The 25,757-nt window shown below is 41.2% G+C and overlaps 1 protein-coding gene across 2 annotated transcripts in view; it reads right to left on the bottom strand.

Annotated features, from left to right (window-relative positions):
* kcnab1b (potassium voltage-gated channel subfamily A regulatory beta subunit 1b) overlaps positions 1–24,588 on the bottom strand; it is a 36,739-nt gene extending 12,151 nt beyond the window's left edge. The window contains exons 1-6 of one of the 2 annotated variants that reach the window (XM_028593260.1): positions 24,293–24,588; positions 7,147–7,190; positions 4,483–4,520; positions 3,687–3,766; positions 3,168–3,212; positions 1,979–2,023 (exon numbers count right to left, since the gene is read on the bottom strand). In XM_028593260.1, coding sequence (XP_028449061.1) covers positions 1,979–2,023; positions 3,168–3,212; positions 3,687–3,766; positions 4,483–4,520; positions 7,147–7,190; positions 24,293–24,546 — 506 coding nt within the window. In that variant the 5' untranslated portion in view covers positions 24,547–24,588. Of the gene's footprint in view, positions 1–1,978; positions 2,024–3,167; positions 3,213–3,686; positions 3,767–4,482; positions 4,521–7,146; positions 7,191–18,541; positions 18,898–24,292 lie in introns of those variants that run through there. The other variant, XM_028593261.1, reaches the window with a different exon arrangement.
* Between the last annotated feature and the right edge of the window lie 1,169 nt (positions 24,589–25,757).

The following is a 25,757-nucleotide window of genomic DNA, read 5'->3' as shown; positions in this document are numbered from 1 at the left end:
CTTGGTTTACATTTTTTGCTTTTAGATGCAGGGCTGGAACATAACAAAGTACATTTACTCAGGTAGGCTGCTGTACTTTATGTACTTATTGCTTGTAATTGATTACATTTTCGACTTAATACTTCTTACACATAGAGAGAAATATTAGGCTTTTAACTTCACTACATCTGACTATCTATCTATAGTTACTGGTAAGTTTTACATGCCATAATGCGAAATTTCACATTACTGAACATTTAACTAGGCTACCTAAAACATATATTATTCCTTGTATAGTAGGTAATAGTATAGTAGTTTGATGTAGCACCCCCAATCTTCAACACAAACATGCCTCTTTGAGGTCAGTCATTTATAGCACTCTAAAAGGAGCCATTCAGGATTTTTGATGCTTTTGTACAATGTGTAGCTAATATTTCTGTGCTTTTATTAAAGTACAGCTTTGAATGCAGGTAGCCTATTTCACTTGTAAGTACACTATTGATTTGGTGCTACTTTGCAGTGCAACAAACAACACACAAAAACTAACATAATTTAAATAAGTTGTTATGGCGAACGAGTTAGCAAACAATTACCTACACATACGGAGCCACATTAGCATTGATTTGGAGTCGTGTTTCTGGCCGCCGGACAAAAAGTTGATTGTTCATTTTTCCTTTTATATCTGTTTTAGAGTCCACTAACTCCTGAGGGAAATATCTGACTCAGAAGCTGCAAAATGCTCCACTATTTTCACTTGCTGGTCGCTAACTTTATCTGTCTGACATGTAACGCTGAGCATGTAGTTTACGTGGGTTTAACAAAGCTGTTTTTCAAAAAAAAATTAAAAATAACTGCTACTGGTTTTGTCTAAAAATGACGCTCATAAGAGTAGTGACCCAACCAAAACAAAGACGTTGTGGGCCGTTAAACCCAAAACACCTGGAAATCTCCAAAACTGTGCTTCAGTGATTTGTCAGATGCCCCACGGCCCCCACCTGTGTTCACTAAGTTACTTTCAGATTTTCCCCATGCCTGCATTTTCCTGTTCCACTTAACTCCTTTCTTTCCTTTCTGCTCCAGTGTTTTTCTCTTTGCTCAGTTGCCTGCTATTCGTCTTCATCCTACATTTCACACTTTCTCTTTCGGCCTCCCTCCTTCCTGTGGTGTTCCAGCTAGGTTATAACAAGTACAAACACAAAATATGCTGCCCCTCCTCCATGTCATCATGTCTTCTTACATTTTGTGCAAAAGGGTAGGGAAGTGCAATAGGGAATAAAGTGTGCAAATTTCTACTGTATGTTTGGGTGGTTTGATGCTTGACAGGCCTCTCAGGCACAGTCTCACAGCTCACTCAGCGAGGGGTTAAGTAGCTGTTCTCGAAATCTATCTGTAGTGGAGACGGATTTGGTACCTTGATGATAGTCTGAGAGGAAGAGCTTATATTAAATTTTCACAATCGCACCTGGGCCATACTCCACTGATCTACATACGATACTTAAAAAGAAAACCAGAACAAGAATGTGGATTTACTTATGGAGCTTCTACTTCCTTCAGTGCGAGCCTGAGGACTTTTAGAAACAGAGGGAATGTGACTAATGCGGATTGAGAGCAGAATACTTCAGCATGACAGAAGAAGCAGATATTATTCTTGGCAGTTTGGCAAGAAAGCTGAGGAAGGGTTTGAAGGGAAGCAAGAGGGGGTGAGAACATGGCCATGTTGAAATGCATGTGTGTCACTCATTTTTCTAGAGTGTCGTCCATGTCTGTGCTTCTGTGAGTTTTCCAAAATGGTCGATGCCATGTCACGCTCTGTGGCTAATGTTTTATTGTGCAGCCTGTTGTTAGTCCAAACATCTGAGGAGGAAAACACACATGCTGGACAGCTCACACCACACGCACACACACGCACACACACACACACACACACACACACACACACACACACACACACACACACACACACACACACACACACACACACACACACACACACACTTACTTTCCTCCCCAGTAAAGCTTTGTGGTGATCACCAGGCTGGATCTCCTGAGGGAAGACAGACAGACACATCAAAAAGACATAAAAAAGGACTTTAAAGCTGTTCTCAAAAAGATGCCTGTGTGTCAGTATGTCCATGTCTGCATATGTGCATGGACATGCAAGGGTTCTCCAGTGACTTTCTATCCTGCAGCGTGAAATGGCAGATGGGCTGCACTCCTTTAACAAACGTGTAACTTTGAAGAAACAAAGAAAACGCGATAACTCCATCATTATAAAATCCCCCATGCTTGATGATTAATAATTTAAAACCGAGCCAGAGTTGACGTGAGGGCAGGCAGAGATACACACAACTGAGTCTTATCACTGCAGTGTGGCTGTGCATGCAGTATAGATGTATGGAGCTGATCTTTTCTGTGATGCAGATAGAAGCTCACACTCACCATTAGCTGCTTGCTATTCAACTGTAAGCCACAGGCATGAGCACATTTTATGCTTTTACTTGGTTATATTTAGGTAGGAGATTTTAGTGAATTAGCGTTTACAGACTGCCAAGAAAGATGACATGGATACATATTCTGCACTTTCCACCTTCTCAATTCACAATGTACAATGCTTGAAAGCAGACATATACGAACATGTTAAGCACAAGCATGAAACAAACAACATGTGGCCAAAATTGTGGGTCCCTTCATTTCAATAAAAGGACATTTTAATGTTGTAGCATACAATGATATTTGACACCAGTGGTTCCCGAACCTGGGGTCAGGATCCCCCCACAAGGGATCCTAACATAAATCTGAGGGTTCACAAGATAATTGAAGGGATGAGAAAGAAAACATATTTCTGTTACACAAGGTCAAGTTCATTTTCATCCATGCTAGCGACACAGCTATATACAGATACTATATACCTTTGCTGTTCCAACATTACAGTGTGCCACCATGGTTTTTTTTCATTTCTGTGGGATAAAAAAAATTGGAACACCAACACTGAGCCAGGCTTTACCACCCAACATCACATAACATAATCCCTTCAGCCTCAGAAGACTGCATGCATTTAAAAAAAAAAATAAGATAACCTATTTTTTTTGGCCTAGCCACATACTTTTGGCCGTGTAGTGGATAAGCACATGCACAATCTAAAACCTATTCATAGAACACATTTAGAATATTGAGAGACTGTACTTTACCTCCAGCACTTTTTCTTGATGATGTTTCCCAGGATTATCTCTGCTCTTTAAAGAAAAAAATACACAATGAGATTATATCTCAGGCTGCCATTTATTTTAAGAGCATGTAAGCGTGACTGTTATCTACCACACATCTGCAGCTTGAATACCTGATTAAAAATCAGCAGGAGTACAAGATAAAGGATAAACACCTGTAGTGTATGCCTGATGTTCACCAGCAACCTTAAAATTACTATTCATCCCCATACATCTACAGCCTGTCCCGCATTATTCAGCGAGACAAATGTCCAGGCCTATAAAGTTAGATTGAGCTGTGAACATAATGAGGAGCCTCCAGTCATATGTGACAGAATAAGATTATGTAAATCTACCTTTCGTTTTGGGACTGCAGGTGAATAATTTATGGTCTGGTGCTGAACCTTGTTAATATCTTGTGTCCTATGGGGAAAAAGGCTGACAAGGCCAGAAGATCGCTCTGTGGCTATGTGAGATAGATAACAAGTCTGAGACATCACTCACTTCCCCCCGGAGTAGACTTCCGCCGTGTCGAACAGGTTGACCCCACTCTCATACGCGATAGTCATCAGCTGCTCTGCCACCTGACACAGAAAAGAAAGGTTTCCCCTCTAGTGTGGCGCAACACACGACTATAAATATTACCCACCCAAAATTACACTTAAAAAAGGATTGGCTGGGGAAATTTCCTGAAGAAGCTCAAGGAGAGTAAATCTCTTTTCCACGGAGATATACCTCATCAAGAAAACCGTAATGGCTGCTTGTTGATTAAAGTTGTTTACTGCTCAATATATTTCCCAGACTATTTTGACCTAGTTCTTGTGCCTGCAGTTTATTCAGAGCCATACACAAAAAGCCTAATTTTGTCAGGAAAGCCTGATTTTGTCAGGAAAGCCTAATTTTGTCTCTTTCTGTACTAGGTTTTGTTTTGGTGAGTTTGTTTGTGTCTCTTAGTCCCAGTAGAAAACATGTAGTGATGAGCTGTCTCCAATTCAATGGCTTCCCCCCTTCAAGGCCGGATCAAGGCACTGGAAGAGGTCTTCTGCTTCAAAACTTGTGACTGGGAGGAATAAGACCTTACAACTTGGCCTTGGTAGAACCAACAGGGACTTAACACTTAATTATTACTAGAATGATTACCATGGTCTACTCACACTATTTTACATCCACTAAATTGCTCCCATGGGGGCTTCAAATTGGGGGTTGTAAACTGCAACAAGTGCTCACTAGTTGTATTTGCAGGTTCTAAAATAATGAAAGCCAACATCTGCTCATATACGATATTTCACATGTAGCTTACCTCATCAGAGATCTGACCTCCAAATGTTACCCATGTGCCTGTTGAAGAAAACATCAATGTCAAAGTTTTGGACCAAAAAAAACATACGAGACCTTTTGGATTAAAAACTATGCTCACAAACGTTTTAGTGGTGCATTAATTATTACTGGCAAAACGCCCCCGCCCTAAAGCCATCACAGAAATGTCAGGGTTGAGTGTTTCAGATTGAAAGAAAACATGGCGTATGAGTTTCTTATGAGAAAGCTACTATGTGCAGAATTTTTATGTGAAACAAAGTGTAGCAGCTTTAGGTGTTTGTTCCTTTGAGGGAATTAGTGCATGTGCGTACATTATGCTTGTGTTTGCTTACATTTCCTCATTCTTTCCACAGTTTGGGGCAGACAGACATGTAAACAGTTTTAAGTGAAATTCTGTTTTCTTGTTCCATTCGACAGAGAAAAGAGGTGGGGAGATATCACTGCATTTTGCTAGAGTAAACAAATTAGCGTTTGTCCTCTCTGCAGCTTCTGACGACAGTTACTTGGATTCATATTTATGTATTATTCTTTACTTCCTCGTTTTCCTCTCATCATTTAAAAAGCTCAACTTCAGAGATACCCTTCACTCAGGGAAGTCTGTTGTATGCTTCTTTATCCTGCCTGTAACCTTTCTTTTTCACATTCTTTCCTTCTGGTCTAAAACGGGCCACTGCGTGCAGACCAACAGTCCACACCTGTCTTTTGCCAAAAGCTAAAAGAGGCTTAATAAGTAATAGCAGTAGGCTATCAATAAACTCCCCCTACTCAGGGTTCAGTCAGGGTTTAGTCTAAGGCCATGTAACAGGTCCTCTTACAATTGACGCACACAAGTGAATACACACATGACATATGCATATACAAACACATGCACAGACTGCAATGATGTACTGTATTATTTTACTTTCTCTAAAAAGAAGCAATTACGCCACTGTTCTTCCGCCAACAGCATAGGCTGAACACGGTTTTTGTTAGCATTCCACACGGTCAACATACTTAAAGGGATACATTGCTGACTTTAAATCAGCTCTGTGTCATGTTTGTATGGGCAGATGAACGATGTTTGGCTTCCCTTCAGTCCTCCAGATGATGCGAAACACCTCTGCTGCTCTGAGCTCCTTACATGGGCGCCATAGAGGGAAGCCGAACACCGTTCATCTAAACGCCGTGCCCACACAAACATGACACAGAGCTGGATTTATTTTGGCTATTGATAGGCTTAATCAGCATTGTGTGAACTCGTTCGTCAAGGGGTTAAATGTAACAGACGTTCATTTATATGTAAACATTCTGCACTCAACGGAGGAAACCGGGAGCACTGTCTGTAGGTTACAAAATCTCCCAGAACCTCTAAACCTCACCAATTCCCATGCCATTGTGATTTTGTGTAATCCGTACAAATGCAGAGGTGTAAAAACAGTGACGATTAGCCTTGAGTCTTGTCGTCACTGTGAGGTTGCCAGGCAACCAGGCGGAGATTCCAGAAATTTACTACACACATAAAAGCACATAAAACGACAACTTTGGTGTTTGTACAGATGAAACAAATGAGATATAACATGTTAGTGAGCTTAAGAGGAGCTGGTAGGCAGATGTGTTACCCTTGGACATAGTTAAGCTAGCAGTTTCCCCCTACTTTCAGTCTTTAGGCTAAGCTAACAGTCAGAAGTAGCACATATGAGGGTATCAATCTTCTCATCTAAGTCTCAAGAAATTAAATAAGTGTCAAACTATTCCTTTAAAAGACGATTATGCAGTTGAGAGGATAAAACAGACACCCACATAGCTCTGTTTTGATCCCCACATTGAAATTCTTGTTTTCTTTTAACTCCTCTACTGAAAATCAGCATAAGGAGGAATCAATGTTTTGCTCAAGGGCACTGCCACATGACCGAGGCTTGCAAATATCGTGGCTCAAAACGTATTCTTTTAAGTTGAAGGATCGTTACCTCTTTACTATTCCTTTCTGCTGCTGAATGTAATGGTGCTAAATCTTTAAAATATATCACTACAGGCATGATTTACTAACTTATTCACAGATTTTCCATCGTTCTGTATCTGCTGGGCCTGGGCAGCACTGCATCATTCCTTTGCTTTGTCAAGTTATTTTATCCTCAGAGACATCAAGCGACTTGGCACACACACGCTGCAACACAGTATACACACATATAAAGATTTTGCCAACACACACACACACACACACACACACACACACACACACACACACACACACACACACACACACACACACACACACACACACACACACACACACACACACACACACACACACACACACACACACACACACAAACACAAAAACAGAAAACTATTAAATAAATCAGACATATTAGGATGAATGAGAGTATTTACCCTCTGGTGTGCTTTAAAATTGTGTGGTAATTAAGCAACTTGTTTGTTAAAACCAGTGCTATTGATTAAATATTAACAGGAAAAATATTAACACTCTGCAACTGCAAACAGTTGTGTTGTCTCTGATGACTCGCCATAAGTATAAAAAATGCATGAGGTTCAAAATAGGGTGAAATAATATAAAACACACACACACACAGATGAGTTGAGTTTGCACTTGGATGCTTATGAAATTAGTAGACATTTCACTGTAATTAATTAAATTAAATGTACTCACCGAGCCCCAGACAGGAGACACGCAACCCAGATTTCCCCAGGTTCCTATGAAGAAAAACAGACTATGATATGATTGTTTTTAAACAGCGTTGTTTAGGCTCAGTCAAATGTGATTGCAATCACTGCGTCGCTGTACTTTGCTTCAGGCACACAAAGATTTTCTGCCTAAACAAAGCCCAAAAAATCTATATTGTTTCCATATCATATAACTCGAGAGCAGCAACAGCAATTTTGCTATTGTGGAGCTTAGGCAACAACAAAAAAATCAATTCATCAATCAATTGTAACTGCAGTATGCAGGGGTTACTGTAATAATAACAATCTAGGTAGCTTGTCATGTTTGATCAAGAGGAGAATCCCTAGATGTGAGGGTCACCTTTATCACACCTGCAAACATGAATCAGAATTGAGATATTACAGGGGGGAGGACACTTGATTTATTCCATCAATATGGATCCCACCTTTTCTGGAAGAAAAGGATGGCCCTCTAAAGAACTTGAAAAATATATTCTACTCATACCCAAAAAAATCCAATTACTGTTTATCAAATGTTGCCCTTTGTTTCTTTACCCCCCTCATCCCTCACTCAATTGCCTCTTCTTTTATCCCGGAGCCTTCGACACTTCAATCCTAAGTCTTTTTACAGCTATTGTCTTACCCATAAAATGCAGACAACCATGCTCGCTTTCAAGCACTGCGGGAGTATCATAACAGCTTTTCTCAACCTAGCTCCTCACACGCACACTCTTTCTCTCCATCCTATCCCTCTACCTAGTCACTCTGCAATGGTACACCTTCTGATATACAGTTAATTTACATCCAGCTGATCTACGGCAAAATAATACAGCACTTTTGGCTCTCATTACAGTAACGCGATGGAAGAGAAACTAAAGAGTTCCTGCCATCCTCAACTCAGAGTCTCGGCGCTCCACTTCTAGTTTTTCAATCTGTGCCGCATAATGTCCAACTGAGAGGGGAACTCATGTGGTGCAAGTGTTTAATGACTTAACACCAGCGATAACTGTAAGAGCAGATTGTTCTGCCTCCAGACGCCACAGGTGTGTTCCCACAGTGATGTGTGTGGACTGTAGGAAAAGAAAACTGCGTCAAGGTGATGCACAGCCCTGCGAGGGCAGCCATCTGATAGAGAAAACGATTTGAAGCAAAATGCTGTGAAATTGAGACACATTCATTTGACAAAACCATCAAGGCCACATGCAGAGCCACTGATATCACACACAACACTCTTCAACTTGAGAGGAGAGTATGTTCAAATGCTTATTTCTTGACACAGAAACAACCTCCAATTAGGGTCTGAGGCAGGGACGTGAACAATAGAGGATGGATACCCAACCCGAGGCCGGGTTCGGACACATATTTAGAAATGATGTTCGGGTTCGGGTCGGGCTCAGTCACATCAGCGCGATAAGGCATTGAACATTTTAAATTTAAAACATATTATGTAGCTACTGCGCCCCTGTTTTAACGTGTGCTTGTTGCCCCGTGTGCACTGATGCGCTCATCTGTTGACATTTCTGAATGCCTTCCTACAGTTGCTTAATAAAAGCGGGCTTTCCACACACACAAATGTACATGTGTCATTAGTTTGAGAAAAAAATGAGGATGTGTCGGGCTCGGGTTGGGCTAGGACATAAATATCTTAATGCCTGTCGGGCTCGGCCCGGGCTCGGTTACGACTCTGTCGAACGCGGGCTGGGCTCGGACAGAAAAACGCGGCCAGACATTTTGGGCGGCAGGGGCTCAAGGGAAAAAAAAGGCCTAATAGTTAATAAATAATTATTGATTTTAAATTTAAACAAAACGTTAACTATATTAACACAACTCTGACCACCTTACTAATTTTTCTTATTTACCTCACGCAATTGTTAAATAGATTTAATAAATACTCAACAAAATAATCAGTTCACACAGAGAATTTTTAGTATTCACCAGGTTAATCACAAACAGCAAAGGAAACTCTGCCTCAATGTGCATGTTTTTTATGATACTAGTTTCAAGTATATCTTTAGAATAAGTGACTGCATCAAGGAGAGGGACATAGTTTTGTTTATTTTGCAAATGGCAATAAATCATTTTATTTCTTTTGGGATAATTGGAATAAATAACACAACAAAATCTTTTTGAAAAATCTTCACACTAAACTGATTTTACAGGAAAAAACACTGCACCAACGAAGCAATGAAGCAACACTGTTATTATTAGATGAGGAGCCTACAGTTACAGTTTAATGCAGGACATTTTGGTCTATTTTGCTTCCATGTCTTCTTTTACTCTAATGGAAATAAAACCTCCAAAATACTACTGCACCTCCAAAATACGGCTGCATCTGTAGATTTATTCTAAATTAATCTACATCCTTAGCTAACTTATTACATAAGCTAGTAGCTCATGCATCTTAGCAACATACAAGTTAACCATTTGTTTTGTCTTTTGGCTAGCTGTAACCTCGAGGCACAATCCTCAGACTCTGAGGAATGAGGCTGTAAGAAATGCCAGCAGTGGTTTTCTCGTGCCTGACAACTCATGGCCTGTGCCCATCGAGCTTAAGGCGGACTAATCCCAGCCCGTGCCTGTAACCGCGCCCTCAGCCAATTCAATTAGGCGTTCAACATGGGGAAGCATCAGTCATCATGTCAGTAGTTCAGCTGAGCTGCCGAGATAAAGGAGGAACACATATAAAGGAAAGTGTTTAATTGTAACGACTTGATGGGATACATCTATGGATTCTATGATGTCTTGTGTAATTAAGGTACTGATGACAGAATGACAGGAGACAGATCTCTCCGCAGTCACAGATCGTAGGATGTGTTCTGGTCTCTGGTCTCTGATATGATGGAGGAGTTTGAATATTGTATCCTCGGTCTCTCTGATGTATTATACATCAGCGAGGGGGTTCTGATCCATGAAAGTGTGGGGGGAGGGGCTGTATTATAGGTTAGAAGTGTGAGACTGACTGAATCTATGTGTGTGTGTTCAGCCGGGAGGTTATTGAGGACAAATTGCCTTGATGATGAGGAATGTTCACTGCTGCATTCATTGCACATCACTCTGGGTAAAGCATCTGCATGCTTAAAGCCTGGAATCGTTGTAAATTGTACATACATTTGCCTTGGGTCTTAATTGATACTGTTTTTTATGTTTACAGTGGCACATTGATGCATACTATCTCCACAAAAAACAAGCTTGCAAGAATATTCCATTTCCATATATAGCTGGCTGTCCTTGGACAATTGCTAACTTTCTTTTTGGAGATCCTCCATAAGCTATATTTGCATTGTTTGTGTGATGTTTTAAATGCATACAGGATGCCTTAATGATAGGAGAAGAACAGAGCTGACGCTCAGCTGGCGGAAAAGCCGCCTCGCTGCTGTGTTCTTGTCCCCATTGAAGCAGCAGCATTGGCCATACCTGATTATTAACCACACAGATGGCTAATAGCACATTCAAAGATCTGTTCAGGTCTGGAAAGGGGTGCTAGCAGAGGTACGCTGCTAAAGAAGCTAATGATTCAGGGAATTACAGTATGTCATGCACAACACAGGAAAGAAAATTAACAACTGTGTTTAGGAGAAAATGGGTGCTCTGTGAGCATGTGGGAGAGACAAATAGGGCAATTAGGATGCAGAGGCACAAGTTCTTTATATATTATATTGTAAATGGTAAGATAAACACACACACACACACACACACACACACACATACACAAGGAAAGGACAACTTGTCTCTACAAACCTGCACATAAACAATTTTGGAAGCCAGTGAGTGTGGCTCGGTCCCTCATGCTTGGATGGTGCCCAAAAGAAAGCCTTGAAGTAAAATGACAAATGAGTCATTTGAAAACGCCTCCTCACACAATCCTGTCACCGCTTATGAAGATCCTGTGAGCTGCTACTGTATGTAGCCCATGCTATTCTTAGTGGATCCTCAGTTGAAAGTTAATAAACATCTGGCTGTATTTATTGTGCTTAAATCTGTGGAGGAATGAACTCTTATTGTGGGAGGATTTTGTTTTTTCCCCGCATGGAAAGCACTTAATATGGTTCTCAAGTCACACCCGGGTATTTCTTATGATTTATTTCCTGATACTGGATTGCTCACATCAATATTTGTCAGCTAACCCTTTTGTTAAGGTTTTGAGTAAAACTCGCTGGGGATTAATGTAGACTAAGCAAACCCACACAAGCCAACCTTGATGGGCGGAGGGATTAGACAACGTCCACCTCCTCAGTTCCCACCGCTCTTCTGATGGCAACCATACTGTTGTATTCAAAATAATTCAGTGCAGGGCAGAAAGGCAGGTCATATTCCAAAAATATCAAAGCCAGGGTCTGTGTGGGCAGGAAGAAAGTAGGGAAGTGAAATCAAGCACTTTGAGGGCGGAAAAAGAATAGATTTGCAGACTTGCAGGGGACAAATATCACTGATGAAGCTGAAATGGCTGAATCTTTACCAATGACAGAAGAAGGGAAAGGGATGAAGAACAGCAGGAAAAAGAGTGTTAAAAAGAGAGACAGAAACCAAGAGCCACTAGTAACAGACTGAGACTTGCAGAGTTGTAAATCCAAGCCCCAGGTCTAAGGAGATCACAAGCCCTTTCCAAATGAAGCATTCTATATGACACAGAATGGGAAATAGGAAATGACAGCTGGCTCCCTAGAGGGCTCTGCACGATGTGCATGTTTGTATAGTGTGTGTGTGTGTGTGTGTGTGTGTGCAATAAAGAGCCAGAGTCCCAACATGACTTTGTGCTTTGTTTTTCCACAGGGCCAAAGTCGACATTGTTTCAGGGTTTTTTTTCTTCTTCATTTTTATTCAGTATACACAGACTCTCTTATGCATACACTATTTTAATTTTTTGGTAGGTATTAAAAGGCTATTCAAAAACCCAAACCAATGGGTAGAGACTCTCACACAGAAAAACTGTATTTTCGGCAGAGACACATGATTGAAGCTAGTGGCCTGTGGGTTGATCCTGTATTGAAAAACATGTGGGCAGATCTGAAGTGGTTGATTCAGAGCGTTGCAATGTGGAGAATAAAAAGCATGTCATGATAACTGGAAAACCTTCATACAGTACTAGTAGAAAGTATGTGACAGTATTTATTTAGGTTTAGTTTCTGTTCACTGGCATGCATCGAAATGAAGAAGTCAAACTTAAAACATTTTCAACTGCATTGTCATGGATCTTAGACATGATTCTGGAGGAAATCAGACGTAATAGTTGCTTTGTAGTGTCATTGTTACACTACAACGCAATTATGATATTATAGAAGCCTACGATATGATTACAATAATAAAAAATAAATGCTAAATATCGAGACAGTATCTTGCCAAGCCTGAACTTGTACACACTGGATTTGTTTTAAACCTCACAGCATTTCTGTAAGGTTAGTTTCTGTTGTCAGTGACATTTGACTGGTAATGTTTATCTGATTATTTGAGGTTTTACCTTTTTCAGCCAAGCCAACGAGCATGGTTTCGTAATTTACACATCATTATATTCAATTGGTGAATGGTAAATGGACTTGTGTTAAGCTGTTCTGTCTGTATATACAGTATGTGTTTAGAGGACCCCCTCGGAAATGAGATGCTACATCCCAAGGGGCTATCCTTTCAATACAATTCCAATTCAATTCACTTCCGACACTCAAAGCACTTTATACTACATGCCACATTCACCCTATTCACAAACACAGAAGCTGCTATGCAAGGTTCCAATCTGCTCATCAGGATCTAATCTAATCATTTGCACACTGATGGCACAGCCTTCTCAGCAATTTGGGGTTCATTATTGTGCCTAAGGACACTTCGACATGCAAACTGACACGAAGACCAGTGCACTGTTATAGACATGCTGCTGTGTTTTCTTCTTCTTCTTCTTCATCACTTCAATAATCTTTTGATTACAGTCGGTTTATGGAGGCCACTTAAGGAGAAAAGGTCAAAATTGCATTTGCAAAGCAACACTATTATTAAACCATTATGCTCACAAAAAAACCATTTTAGTTGTGACCTTTAATTAAAATGCAAAATATATGCAAAACATCCGGGCTGTTTGGGGCAAATCTTATCCTTGGGGGCTTGTTTGGACAATAGGCAGAATGGAGCTCAGTGCTACAAGGCTCCTGTTGTGCAACACCCTGGCTCATATTATTAGAACCATACATCACAGCAGAACGGAACATGACCTGAATGATGTAAATGATGTTGGAACATAAAATACAACTGTTTTACTGAAGGGTGATGAAGACTTTTGATGCATGATAAAAACAAAACTGGGTAAAAAATCAACTCAGAGAGCTGGATACACACTGCCAGTGTGTCTCTGAGCAAAAGCAGCATGATGGGCTCTGTTTGCAAACACGCATGAAGTCATGCGAACACACACACACACACACACACACACACACACACACACACACACACACACACACACACACACACACACACACACACACACACACACACACACACACACACACACACACACACACACACACACACACACACACACACACACACACACACACACGCGCATGCACACACATGATCCAAGTTCACTACAAAACACAGACATTAACACACTGAGATAAACAACAAAGCAAATTATGATTTATGGCACACCCTGACAAGTGCCACAGCTGCAGAGTATCGGTTATCTTTTTGTGGACAGAGGTTGCATCAGTCTTCTATATACAGCTCCTAAAAACTGCAGCCCTCTGTGTAATATTCAATCACACAAGCCTCCGTACACCTTGTCTAAACCCACTGAATGATTTGTGGTACAAAGAAAAATGCTTCATGCTAAATATGTGAAAAGAATCTGCAGTGTATTCCCCGCCACACTATTGTAAAGGAAGTGTTCTTGACTGAGTTGTTTTAAGGCCTCGACATATAATATAATAACAACAAAGTATTTTCCGATCAAAAATAACAGACCACATGTCATCAGTAATTTTTTTTTAACCTTTTTAAAGCTTGTTTTTTGGACTTTTTTGGCCTTTAATTGGTAGGACAGCTGTAGACAGTAAAGGGGGGAGAGAGAGAGGGGACGACATGCAGCAAAGGGCTGCAGGTTGGAATCTAACCCAAGCCACTGCTGCAGTATAAGGACTGAGCCTTGGGTACATGGGGCGCTTAACCAGGTGAGCTACCAGGGCGCCTCATAACTTTTTACATTTAAACTTCTAAGCTGAAGAAACCCATCAATGACTCAGGAGACATTATAGTGTTACCCAAAAGTCACTTACACCAGTATGTTTTCATTAAGCTTTGATAGCGCATTGGTTTATTAACTAGAGGGACTTAAAAGAGGGAATAAGTTTTAATTAAAAGGATTAAAGGGGTGGCTCAGAATTTTAGGTTTCCAGGTTAGCCAGTGTGTTCTTTATCAGTGGAGACCGTTTAACACGTATTATTATTTGCCTCGGGTGTACTGCGGAGTGGGTAAGGTTTTTAGTGGCAGGCTAGCATATACTGTTTACTTGCGCTAGCCTAGCACCAGCGAACTCTGCAACTGGAAGGACTGGATGAAACGTGTTGAAAACGGTCTCCACTGATAAATAAACACACTAGCTAACTTGGAAATGAGGTCCTATGTCCAAAATTCTGAACCACCCCTTTAAACTAGTCATTCATGAATGAGAGGTGACAGTCGCTCTGGGGCTGCTTCAAACGGAAAAGAAACTCTTAACGTTTCTTCCAAAACTTTAATTTGGCTTGACTGTGTGTCACTGTGCAACAAGACAAAGTGTGGTATACCTTTTAGTGGCCAGTATGAACCACATACAATACTGATGAAAAGACACTATCTTTTTAGGTGTAGTTTCTGTTCACTGGTATTCATCAAAATGAAGAAGTCAAACTGAAAAAATGTTCAAGTGCATTGCAAGGATTTTAGAGGAAATCGCAAGACATAGTTGCTTTGCAGTGTTAATGTAATACAACATAATGATTATGATATAGAATCCTATGGCTTGATTACAACAATAGAAAATAAATCCTGAATATTGAATTTGTCTTGCCAAGCCCTAACTTCCGACGCAAACAGGCTATTTCATGTGCAATGTGCCAAATGCATACACCCACACACACACACACACACACACACACACACACACACACACACACACACATATAGCTGCTTTATGCATTACTCACACTGTCAACACATATATGTATACACAGCAGAGAGTGCCTCTCTCTCTCTGCTGGCCACTGATAAGCCTGCATCCAAAGGAACCGACAGAAGGGCTTTTTTTGCATTGCTCATCTGCAGCGCAGCTCTGAACCAATCAAGTGGAATCTCCCTCAAACCTTCTGGACTGTCAAAAGGCCTTCTGCTGCCTAATGACCGTTATGAACTTCAATCCAGGTGACCAGGGTCTCACTACCAGGAACCAGAAATAATCTGTTTTTGTTAGTTGTTAAGCCAGCAACAACAGCATGTTTTGTTACGTCATAGATTTTGGCCTGAATGCGTGCTGTTTGTGGGTTTGTGTATTATTCTAAGAAAGAGGTCCAACAACATTGGATGTTTGCAACTAGGGGACGTCACAATTCAATTTACACTATATTTGGCTACACTATACAGTACTGCATATCGCCATGACAACTAAAAATGCTGCGGATGGTGGTATTATTAGTTTATGCTCACTCACTCGCTCTCAACTTGCTACGCCTTCGGATGTTCCCAGTGCAGAGCCTCAACGGCACACACATCTCATGCACTCATATATGTAATGCAGTGTGCCAAATGCATATGCCAACACACACACACACACACACACACACACACACACACACACACACACACACACACACACACACACACACACACACACACACACACACACACACACACACACACACACACACACACACACACACTTGGAGTAAAAGTGCTTTCTTTTGTTATCACATAGACAAAAATCTTTACAGTTTGCAAAATGCAGATTTAGCTGCTGACTTAGCTTCACCTCAAGAGAAAGAGATTCCTTGTCAGATGGCGTCCAAAGCAATACAAGCATCTACTTAATCCAAAAAGCTTTAAGTCAGTGGTTTAAGTGGAACAATGGGAGGCAGCTACAGTACTAGAAGAGAGAGAGGGACAGAAATGATCAGACCAACAGTGAGCAGAGGTAGAGGGGATGTAACAAATGAGCAATTTCATCCATTTTCATTCATCCATTTATCATTCTGCGGTGGAAATAGGGGATTTGCTGAGGGCTCGTAGGAAGCTTTTTTGGTAGCATCCTGTTTTTAGAAGAAGCTACAAGAACGAGCAAATCCTCATGTTACAAACCAAAATAAACACGCCATGCACTTTGCATCACTGCTGCAAAACTTTTCTATCAATTGCTCCCTGGGGAAAATAGAAGCAACAGTGAAACAAGTATGGCTAAAATGTGGCTTCTTGTGGTTGCATTTGTGCTTTTATAAAAATAAATGAAAATGATGGGAAAACGCAATAGGATTTCAAAATTGAATATTTTCGGGTAATGGAAAACATTCTATTGTAAATGCTGAACCAGTCAGCACAATGGAGTCTTGTTTGGTGATGGGAACAGATTGAAGTTGGCTATTTCGATGTTGTTATGGAAACGAGATGAGATTGTGTGACAAGCAGACACGTATCACATTTAGCTGCTCCACATCCAATCTGCTGAGTTTCTGCTAATTGCCTCTTTCCTATGAACTGACCCGCATGCCCCAATTTTCTCTCTCATTCACTCTCTAATTTAGTCTTTTATTGTTCTGTCTTTCATTTCTTCTTTCTAACTCTTTCTCTTCCCATCATCCCCTCCTTCTCTCAGTCTTTCTCTGTGTCTCTCTTGATTCTGACACCATTAGCGAGGATGTCACCTTCTCCAGTGTGAGGTGAAAGTTACTATTTTGCTCCTGTGGTCTGGGTTAAGAGCCCATTCTCTGAGATAAGAGAGCATTGTTTACTTGGCCCAGCCTTGTTACACACACACACACACACACACACACACACACACACACACACACACACACACACACACACACACACACACACACACACACACACACACACACACACACACACACACACACACACACACACACACACACACACACACACACACACACACACACACGGCTCCACTTGGCTTTACTGTGAAACTTTCCAGAATGTACTGTATGGTAGCGGCCGGTTAATTAGAACAGTATGCGGCTGGTCCTTTTACTGATGCTGGTGGTGGGCTGGAACAGGATATATCTTAAAGATCAAACTCAGCTTTGATACAGGCAGGTGTTGTGCTGTAGATGCACATAATGTATCGGGTGATTTATTTAGCTTTATGTGGAGTCCGCTTTTTTATTGGTAATATTTCTCATGGGCATTCAAATTGTTTTACTACTGCTACTCCTACCGACAATACGTTGTCTACAAAGAATCAGCACTACTGTAAGTTCAATTTTCCCATATTTTACCTCATGGTATCCATAGTCTGCTGCAGCATCAGTTATGCTCCCACATCTGCCACTGAACTTCTCATACACCCTATTTATAAACAGATTGTGTCAGTACACACAGCTGGCACAGATGTTCACCACCACCGTTTTGGTCAGCTTGTGTGTTGTGAGAATCTCAAATTTATATCTTTCTCTTATCCGTACATGTTGATGACTGCATCCAACTATGCTGTAATAAAAATGTTTAAGGTTTTTAATTTTATTATCTTGATTTCATAATATTAGGTTATTATCTTTGTTTTCTTTGTATTTATTAGTAATTTGGTCTATGCAGTACCAGGTGTAGGCCTAGTCTGTGAGGTCAAAACCAGTCCAGTTTAAAAACCAATAACCTGGCTTAAAAAAGCTTTAAATATATCTTTTCTGAGTGCCTGAAAAACAATCTTTTCGGTTTTTCTTTGTCATAACCAGAACAAAATATATGTTCTCTCTTCAAATTGCACTTCAATTAAACTCCAAACAAACTGCTAAACTGTTCCCGATCCTAGTTTGCAAAAGACACTATTAATTGTGGTGTACAGTAAATATAGAGGTGTCAATAAATATGCATCCGGAAAAAGAATATTTTATCTTGACACACTCACACAAACACAGCATCCAACTATTCACCTGGCACTGCTCATATCTTCATTCTATCCATCTTTTGATGTTTTTCTAAGTCTCTCTTCTCATTTTAGTTATCTTGTTTTTCTACCATTTTCTAACATGTTATATTGTGTTGTGATTCATATTCAGTTATTATGTTTCTCTCTCTCACATTAAGAGTTGTGGCAGGTTTTTAGAGCGTACACTGGGCAGAGGAGAGCAAGCTAAACTAAGTCAAACTAAATACACCTCCTAATTCTTTCTCACACAGTCTCCACGAGTCTACGTACCGGTACTTCATGCCGGTGAGCTTGCCGGTGGACTCCTTGAGGTTGTGGTGGTAGCGGTGGGTGAAGGAGCCCAGGCTGCGTGCTATCAGGGCCACGGTGCGGAAGCGGGCGCGGGCCTGGCTGGTTGTGTTGGGGCTGGTGGCGTTCTGCTTGCTGTGCTCGCCGTTACGCGGGGCCTTCAGCCCGTGGTCCGTGCATGCAAAGGAAACCTGCATGGCTGTTGGCAAATGCCACTAGAGCTGCTCCAATACAAACAAGGCTGTAATTCTGTCTTTAAAAATACCTAACAGTCCGTGGAACTTAGATGCTGTCCTTGTTGTTCTAATGTAAAGTTGAAAGTCAATGGTCCAAGCCAGTTCTGCCTGTTGCTGCTGAATCTCATATGGAAATCAAAGGCAGGAATGATGGGGACATGAGATCATTCAGTTTTTTTTTTTTTTTAGGAGACGAATCTCAAGCCAATGTCACATCAAGATCAAACATAGCAGCAGGGCAGTCCTGGTCACTGTATGAGGAGGTGAGACGGTGATTCTGTGACGGTCTGACTCCACCTGAATATATAAGAGAGGATGGAAATGGAGGGGAAAGGATGAAGGAGAAGAGGCACTGAATGAGTCGCTGAAAGAGTCGCCCAATTGAGTAGAGCACTTGAGAGCGTGTGTGTTGCAGATGGTTAAAGGGTTTAGGGTTAATGGTGTGAGGAGACGAGGAAAATGTCCTGCTAAACCAGAAAGAAGAGAAAAACCTGTGTCATTATTTTCTTTTTCCGTGCTTTTTTCTCTAGTTCAATGTTTTCTGCTCACACCTATAAGCTGCTTCGCCGTGGCAATATAAAGAATGAGTTCAATACTGCCCTAGTTTTTCTTGCTTTTCTATCTAATTTTTCTCTTTCTGTGTCTGTCCTGTTTTATCTTCCTCACCTCATTCTATATAAACTATTGTGCACTTTTCCATTTCCAACAACAATTTGATTTCTTGCTTGTTTCTGCTTAGGTCCATTTCTCTTTACAAAGTCTGCCTCTAGTTCCTCTTTTAATGTATATATCTGTAGGTATCTAGGAGGTTTTGTCGGGCAGCCGGGAGTTGTGGGTGTCTGGGGAGTTTTTCTCGTCCTCCTACTGCGGCTAAGCCTTTTAGTCAAACACCTGGAGCAAGGGACAGTGACACCGCTACACTAGGCTTTCGACAATGTAAACACATGCACAGACACATCAGCGCAGACACCGTCTAATTCCTGTCACACATTTAAAAAATAAGGTCATGCTTTCACAGACCAACACTCACAAATCTTTTCTGGCAAACAGCTGCATTTGCTTCCCCTCACAACACACAGAATTAAATCTACCGTTCTTACACACAATGAGTTCTCAGCGTTCTCTGAGAACCAAGGATGAGATTCTTGATTGACGTGTGCCCTCCTGCACCTTTGAGAGGAATCAAGCGGTGTTACACAGCAAGCACAGGCCCCGTAAAGATCTGCATCCCAACAGAAAGCGGCAACAGCAGCAGCGTTTCCGGTAGCTGTCCTCAGACCCGGCAAGCAGCCTTGTCCCGTCTCCAAAGTCCTCGAGCAAGTAACAAAGCTTTTATGGTCCCCGGCTTTGCAGCAAGAACACTCTGTTTGATAAAGGGACCCTGGAATGGTAACAGACAAGCGGAGAGGAGAAGGAGGAGAAAGCGGGATGCATGGTACCTCACTTCAGGGAGAAGAGAACAGATGCAGTGAGGAGGCGAGGAGCAGCGCGTGTTGAGCGTAGAATGAGTGAGCCAGGCGCTGAATGAGAGAGAGAGAGAGAGAGAGAGAGAGAGAGAGAGAGAAACTGTGTATAGGCTACTGGCTCTGACTGACTGGCTGAAAGAACTGCAGTGTTTTTCACTATGGCGCCACACACTCATAAAGAGAGAGAGAGAGAGAGGAAGAGAGGAAGAGGTATATTCTGAATGGAAATCAAGGGAGCTGAGTTGACGTGAGTTTATGCGTGTGTGTTCGTTTACTTCAGGCGGGATGTTAAAGTGGCATATGGTGGTTAATTACAGTAACCTACATGTGAACGCCAAAGACACACTTCGCTTCACTGGTGACGGCTTTACTTGCTACCCCCTCTTTTTGTTGTCTGCCATTACAGTGCAAGCCCTCTTTACATTGCATAAACAACCATGTAATAAGTAGCCTACTAACTTCCAATCAAAGACCAATGTACAAATTGCATACCACAATTCATGATTTGTACTGTGATAAATGACAGACTATAGTTCATTACAGTCTCAAAGAAGAACCCAGGGAGACCGACACTGACGCTGACATCTCAGAGCAGATGTTAAGTGGCACAGTGAAATAAAGCATGAACCAGTGTTCAGGCAGCGCAGCGTCTTATTTTCCTCCCCCACTGAGCGGTAATGTGACAATGGCGCATTCCATGGTTCATTGAGCATCCACGAACCTCGGGGCCAGCACAGTTTTATTTATATCCTCGTGATTGCATTTGATAACAGCGAAAATCAGTTTGCCAGGGCCCGGTCATTTTTGCTGCCAAAGTTGGATTCTGGGTCAGATTTTTGATAAACTATACGTTGTGTGATGAAATGTAATGTATTTGACTCGAGGTTATAGCTTTTTACGGTCTTTTCAAGTGCTTGTAATACATAGGAATGCTACTAAAACGTTTTGGCACATGACCTCCAGAGATCAAACAATGAGTGTGACTTGTGTTGACTTGTCTTTTCGAGCTAGAATAATTATTGAAGACAAATATTTCTTAAAGGGGCATTCCAGTGATTTGCACCTCCACAAAATTGGAGGACCGACAAGTCAAATAAAAAAAATAAAAAAATTGAGGTGTGGCCTCTAGCTCACCCAATAAGAGTGTTCATCCCATGTTGGCTAAGTCCTGCAACACCCCGGGTTCCAATCCAACCTGCAGCCCTTTGCTGCGTGTCATCCCCCATCTCTCTCCCCCTGTCATGTCTATCCACTATCACTATGATAAATGGAAAAGCCCCAAAAATAATCTTTAAGCAAAAGAGGCCGAGATGGCCTGATTTTTAGTGCCTAGTATGGGTCAAGATCCAAAAACCCTGGATCCTACATTTCCCGCAATGCAACTTGAATTATTTTGTTAGACTCTCCTTGTCTGGTAAATCTTAAGTCTATTAAACTCTGTGAAAAAGACTTTCCGTTAAGGATTTGAAGTCTCAAAGCCCAACCTGACAACATCAGGGTCATTTAGCAGAGTTTGAAAAGCTCCTTCCAGAGCCACAGAAGACATTATACAAATATCTAATTTACACAGGACCAGAAGCACTCTCTTTGACGAGTAAATGATGATGATCTTGATGTGTAAAATCACACAAAGTGCCGCCATTTCTACATCTTCTACAGTCCTTTTGCCTGTTGGAAGACCCTGGTCTGGCTTGATCACGTTGTTCTGCGACGCTCTGGAGAAGTGACTGCGCAATTGGTCAAAGTTGAAAACATCCCTCTAATGTCACCAGCACCTTAAGGCTACAACTTCCTCCCTGCCAATCCCATATAAAAGTGTGTCAGTCAAAAGCGTCAACTAGAACTGGAATCCCCAACGGGCGATAACGCTGCTAGCCTGAAGCAAACCACTCTGCTTTAATTGCTCCAGTAAGAACCTATAATAGAGTTCTAAAACTCTGTTGCTAAGGCACAGACCTCCAAATGTCATTACGCTGCACTGAGGACACTGATAAATACCTCTAACCAAACCTTGGGTTTCCCACAGTGTGGAACATCTGTCAGCTTAATAGCACTGCCGGTCTTCCTTTAAAATGCTGCATCTATCTATCTATGCAGAGAGCAGTGATTTTCTTTACCTATTCTAGCCACATTCAGCAACATCCATATCACACAATTTCAGCTCTGTAAATGTCTTTTATCTTGACAGATGAAATATTTTGTGTTCAAAAGGCTATTCCATAATAGACAGTTGTCCTTATCAACACTAACCTCCTGTTGAGTATTTGAGAGATGGGGGGGAAACCTTTCCAAGCTGTCTGTGACGTCACTGCTGCAGCAGTCCCAGTCTCTTGCTGCTTTATGCATTTTCCTCTGCATTCCCCTTTTTCGCTCCCATCTTCTGTCCGTCTGGTATCCCCTGTTCTCTCATCCCCCACTCCCATCTCTCCTCTCTAAATCACAATTTAACACAGCACGCTCCCACACCAAGTCCGTAGTGTTTCCCCCTATACCGATTAGACCGGCAGCACAAGTGATTATGATACACTGTGCATACAAAACCACAGAGGATTTGGTTGTTTAATCTGCTCTAAAAGGGTGGTACAGACTCGGTGTAGACATAATAGTTATTATTAAGCGCTACAAATTTCACTCTGGGCCAGCAAACATGCATGAAATAGGCTATTGATGAAGAAGCTTGACTATAAATCTGATAGGAGGGGACAAGGATTTAACCAAAAATACAAGGTCGTCACCATCATCATCATCACCACCACCACCGTCCTTCACATACAGTACCAAAAGCATCTACTTATATTATCATGCCATCCTTATCATCTCACTACTATTCCCATTATCATCATTTCCACCATCACTGTTATGACATTTCCCATCATTATGATCAGCATCATTATCAGCCTTTGCCACAACCTCATCTCAGTTTGCAACCACTACATATGGTGCCCCTGATGAATGCTGACATTTTCATTGTAACAGCCCCTACAGAAGCCTAGTGACCTTATGTGTCTGCCCAGCAGGCATATGGCCTCATAGTGGGGATGTTGAATGATAAAGGGAAGTGAATGCAGGGCTGTTTATTTTCTAATGGTGAAGCACTCAACGGTTCATAGATTCAGTATTGATGAAATGTCTAAGTACCTGCAGAATTTCAAACTCAGGATAAATGGCTTACAAGCTCACTTTGAAATTTTTGTTTTTATGTATTGTATGTATGTATGTATTGTATGTATTGTATGTAATTGAAACAGAATATGCCAAGGGTAACAGCTCATCCTATATGAGCCATATGAGCCTCTTTTGCCCATTTTTGGATTAGCCAAGTTTAAGCTTCATTTTGGCCTTTCAGAAACCTATCAGTGTTATGATGTACAGTAGGATGAGAATTTGGTACCACAAGTATACAATATTGTGAACCAAGAAAGAGAAAAATATAATTGGACTATAAAAAAAAAGAATTAAATAAATCTATCTATCTAACACACACACATAATCACTGCTGACTCTCACTCTCTTTCTGCTTTGCATCAATGTTATCCTCTTTTCACAGTAATGAAACCTGCCGAATCCACTGAAGATATAGCAGCATGTCTAAAGATGGCCTCATGTGCCAGTCTAATTGCAGAATGGGAATTAGTGCTGGGTCTCGCTGTGCTAAGAAGGACTCTGCCTTTTCATGAGATAATGAATACATTAGGTATTTAACAGGACAGAGTTAAACTTTAATCCTTAATTCCAGGGGTTTATAAATGAAACAAATCGGAGTGAATTGACAAACAGGATGCTGTTTACCCAGATTGGGCTTAAACTAAATTAACATTAACCCTTGAACATATCAAAAAAGGTTGCAGTTCATTCAACAGAATCAACATGATAAGCCAAAATGATGCAACATGTAAGTAACATAAAACATGTGTGCTGTAAATTTCCTTCTACAAGCTCTCTATCACCATATCAGATAATGTAGCATGGCTTGGATTTATCTATTTGAATTTTGAAGTGCATGCAACCATTTTTAGAACATAATATCCTACCTGTACACCATGCTGGCTCTAGGTTGGGCGGCCTGAAAAAAAAGGCTGTGTACATGAAGAAGCTCCTCCAAACCCTGCCGCTCTTGCGGTCTGCTGTCTTCGAAGCTTCCTGGAAGGCAGCTGGTGGGGCTGGGGGGGTGCACCCTGGTTCCTGCTCCCTGCCTCTGCTGGGTGTAACTGGGGCAGCGATCCAGCCTGGGCCCTCCTCTCTGCCTGGGCACTGGGATCTCAGTGCAGGCTGCCTTGAGATACATGTTTGGATCAACCTTGTCTCCCACAGGCTGATGGGTCACTTTGTTTAGTTAGCAAATCCTTTTCAATATATTTAGTCATCCTGTGGAGAGAATGTGGCCTAAAAACATCTCCATGTAAGTACAATGCAATGCTGATCATGTGGGACAACATTTAGCCGTATTTGTTTGCTGAGGAAGTTTTTGTCATGACTATGGCCAACAACATTTTTAGCAATACCCCAACACAGTTTTTACATATATATTAAACAACTGTATTATTAAAAGTACACACGTGCACGGACACAGCAAAGACAGCTGGACAAACAGACGCACACAAATAAAATGAACATACCAACAGTATTAAGGGAGACAACAGAGAGGCGGCAGAAACTCTGTGTGCCATACCTGTGATGTCAACTTTATTCTTAGATGATTGACAAATTAAAAGACAACAGCTCCAGGAAGCCGGTTTGTCTGTGAGGCAAGCCAAATTATATTATATATATAAATATTTATGTCCACTTGTAGTTCAGAAATATATCCATCTGTTGTACATTATGTAATGAGCTGAGAGCAAATCAGTCCACCTCTGCTCTGGGAACATTTCCTTGAAGATATTAATTACATAGCGACTGTAACAGAAATGCAGCCAAGAGACAGACGCACTACCAACAACACAATGAGCCAGCTAACCAGTAATAAAGATACACCGAGTTGATGCTGTATGGCAGTACATCCGTTTCAGCAGATTTTGAAATTAAAAACCCATTGAATTTTTAGCACTGAATATTTATGCATTGAAATTATGTATTTGATTTTTTTGCCGCTGAATTTTACTCAAACACAAATTTTCACCTTTGTTTTTCTAAGTTCATAAATTCAGAATTGCACATTAGCTCCGATGTTGTCGGCTTGAGAAGCTCCAGTCTGACACGAGAGCCAGCTGGTGGCTGCCGGGAGCGCTCGCTCGCCGGCCGGCCAGTGATGCTGACAGACCCCGCTGTCAGCTGGAGAAGTTTGTTGTTGAAAACTCAGAGGCAAAAAATTCAGAACGATAATTTCAATACATAAATATTCAGTGCTAGAAATTCAATGGCTTTTTAATTTCAAAATCCAATTAAACAGATTTACTTCCATAATGCTGACCACAAGTATGGCTATGTTGTTTGGAGTTATAAATATCCCCTGACAGTATACTCCTGAAACTTTGTCTCTTTTGAAAAAAGAAATGG

The sequence above is a fragment of the Perca flavescens genome, chromosome 12 (assembly GCF_004354835.1).
Source record: "Perca flavescens isolate YP-PL-M2 chromosome 12, PFLA_1.0, whole genome shotgun sequence".
Classification (NCBI taxonomy): Eukaryota; Metazoa; Chordata; class Actinopteri; order Perciformes; family Percidae; genus Perca; species Perca flavescens.
Note: the sequence above shows the minus strand (reverse complement) of the source record. Positions and strands in the feature narration are given on the sequence as shown.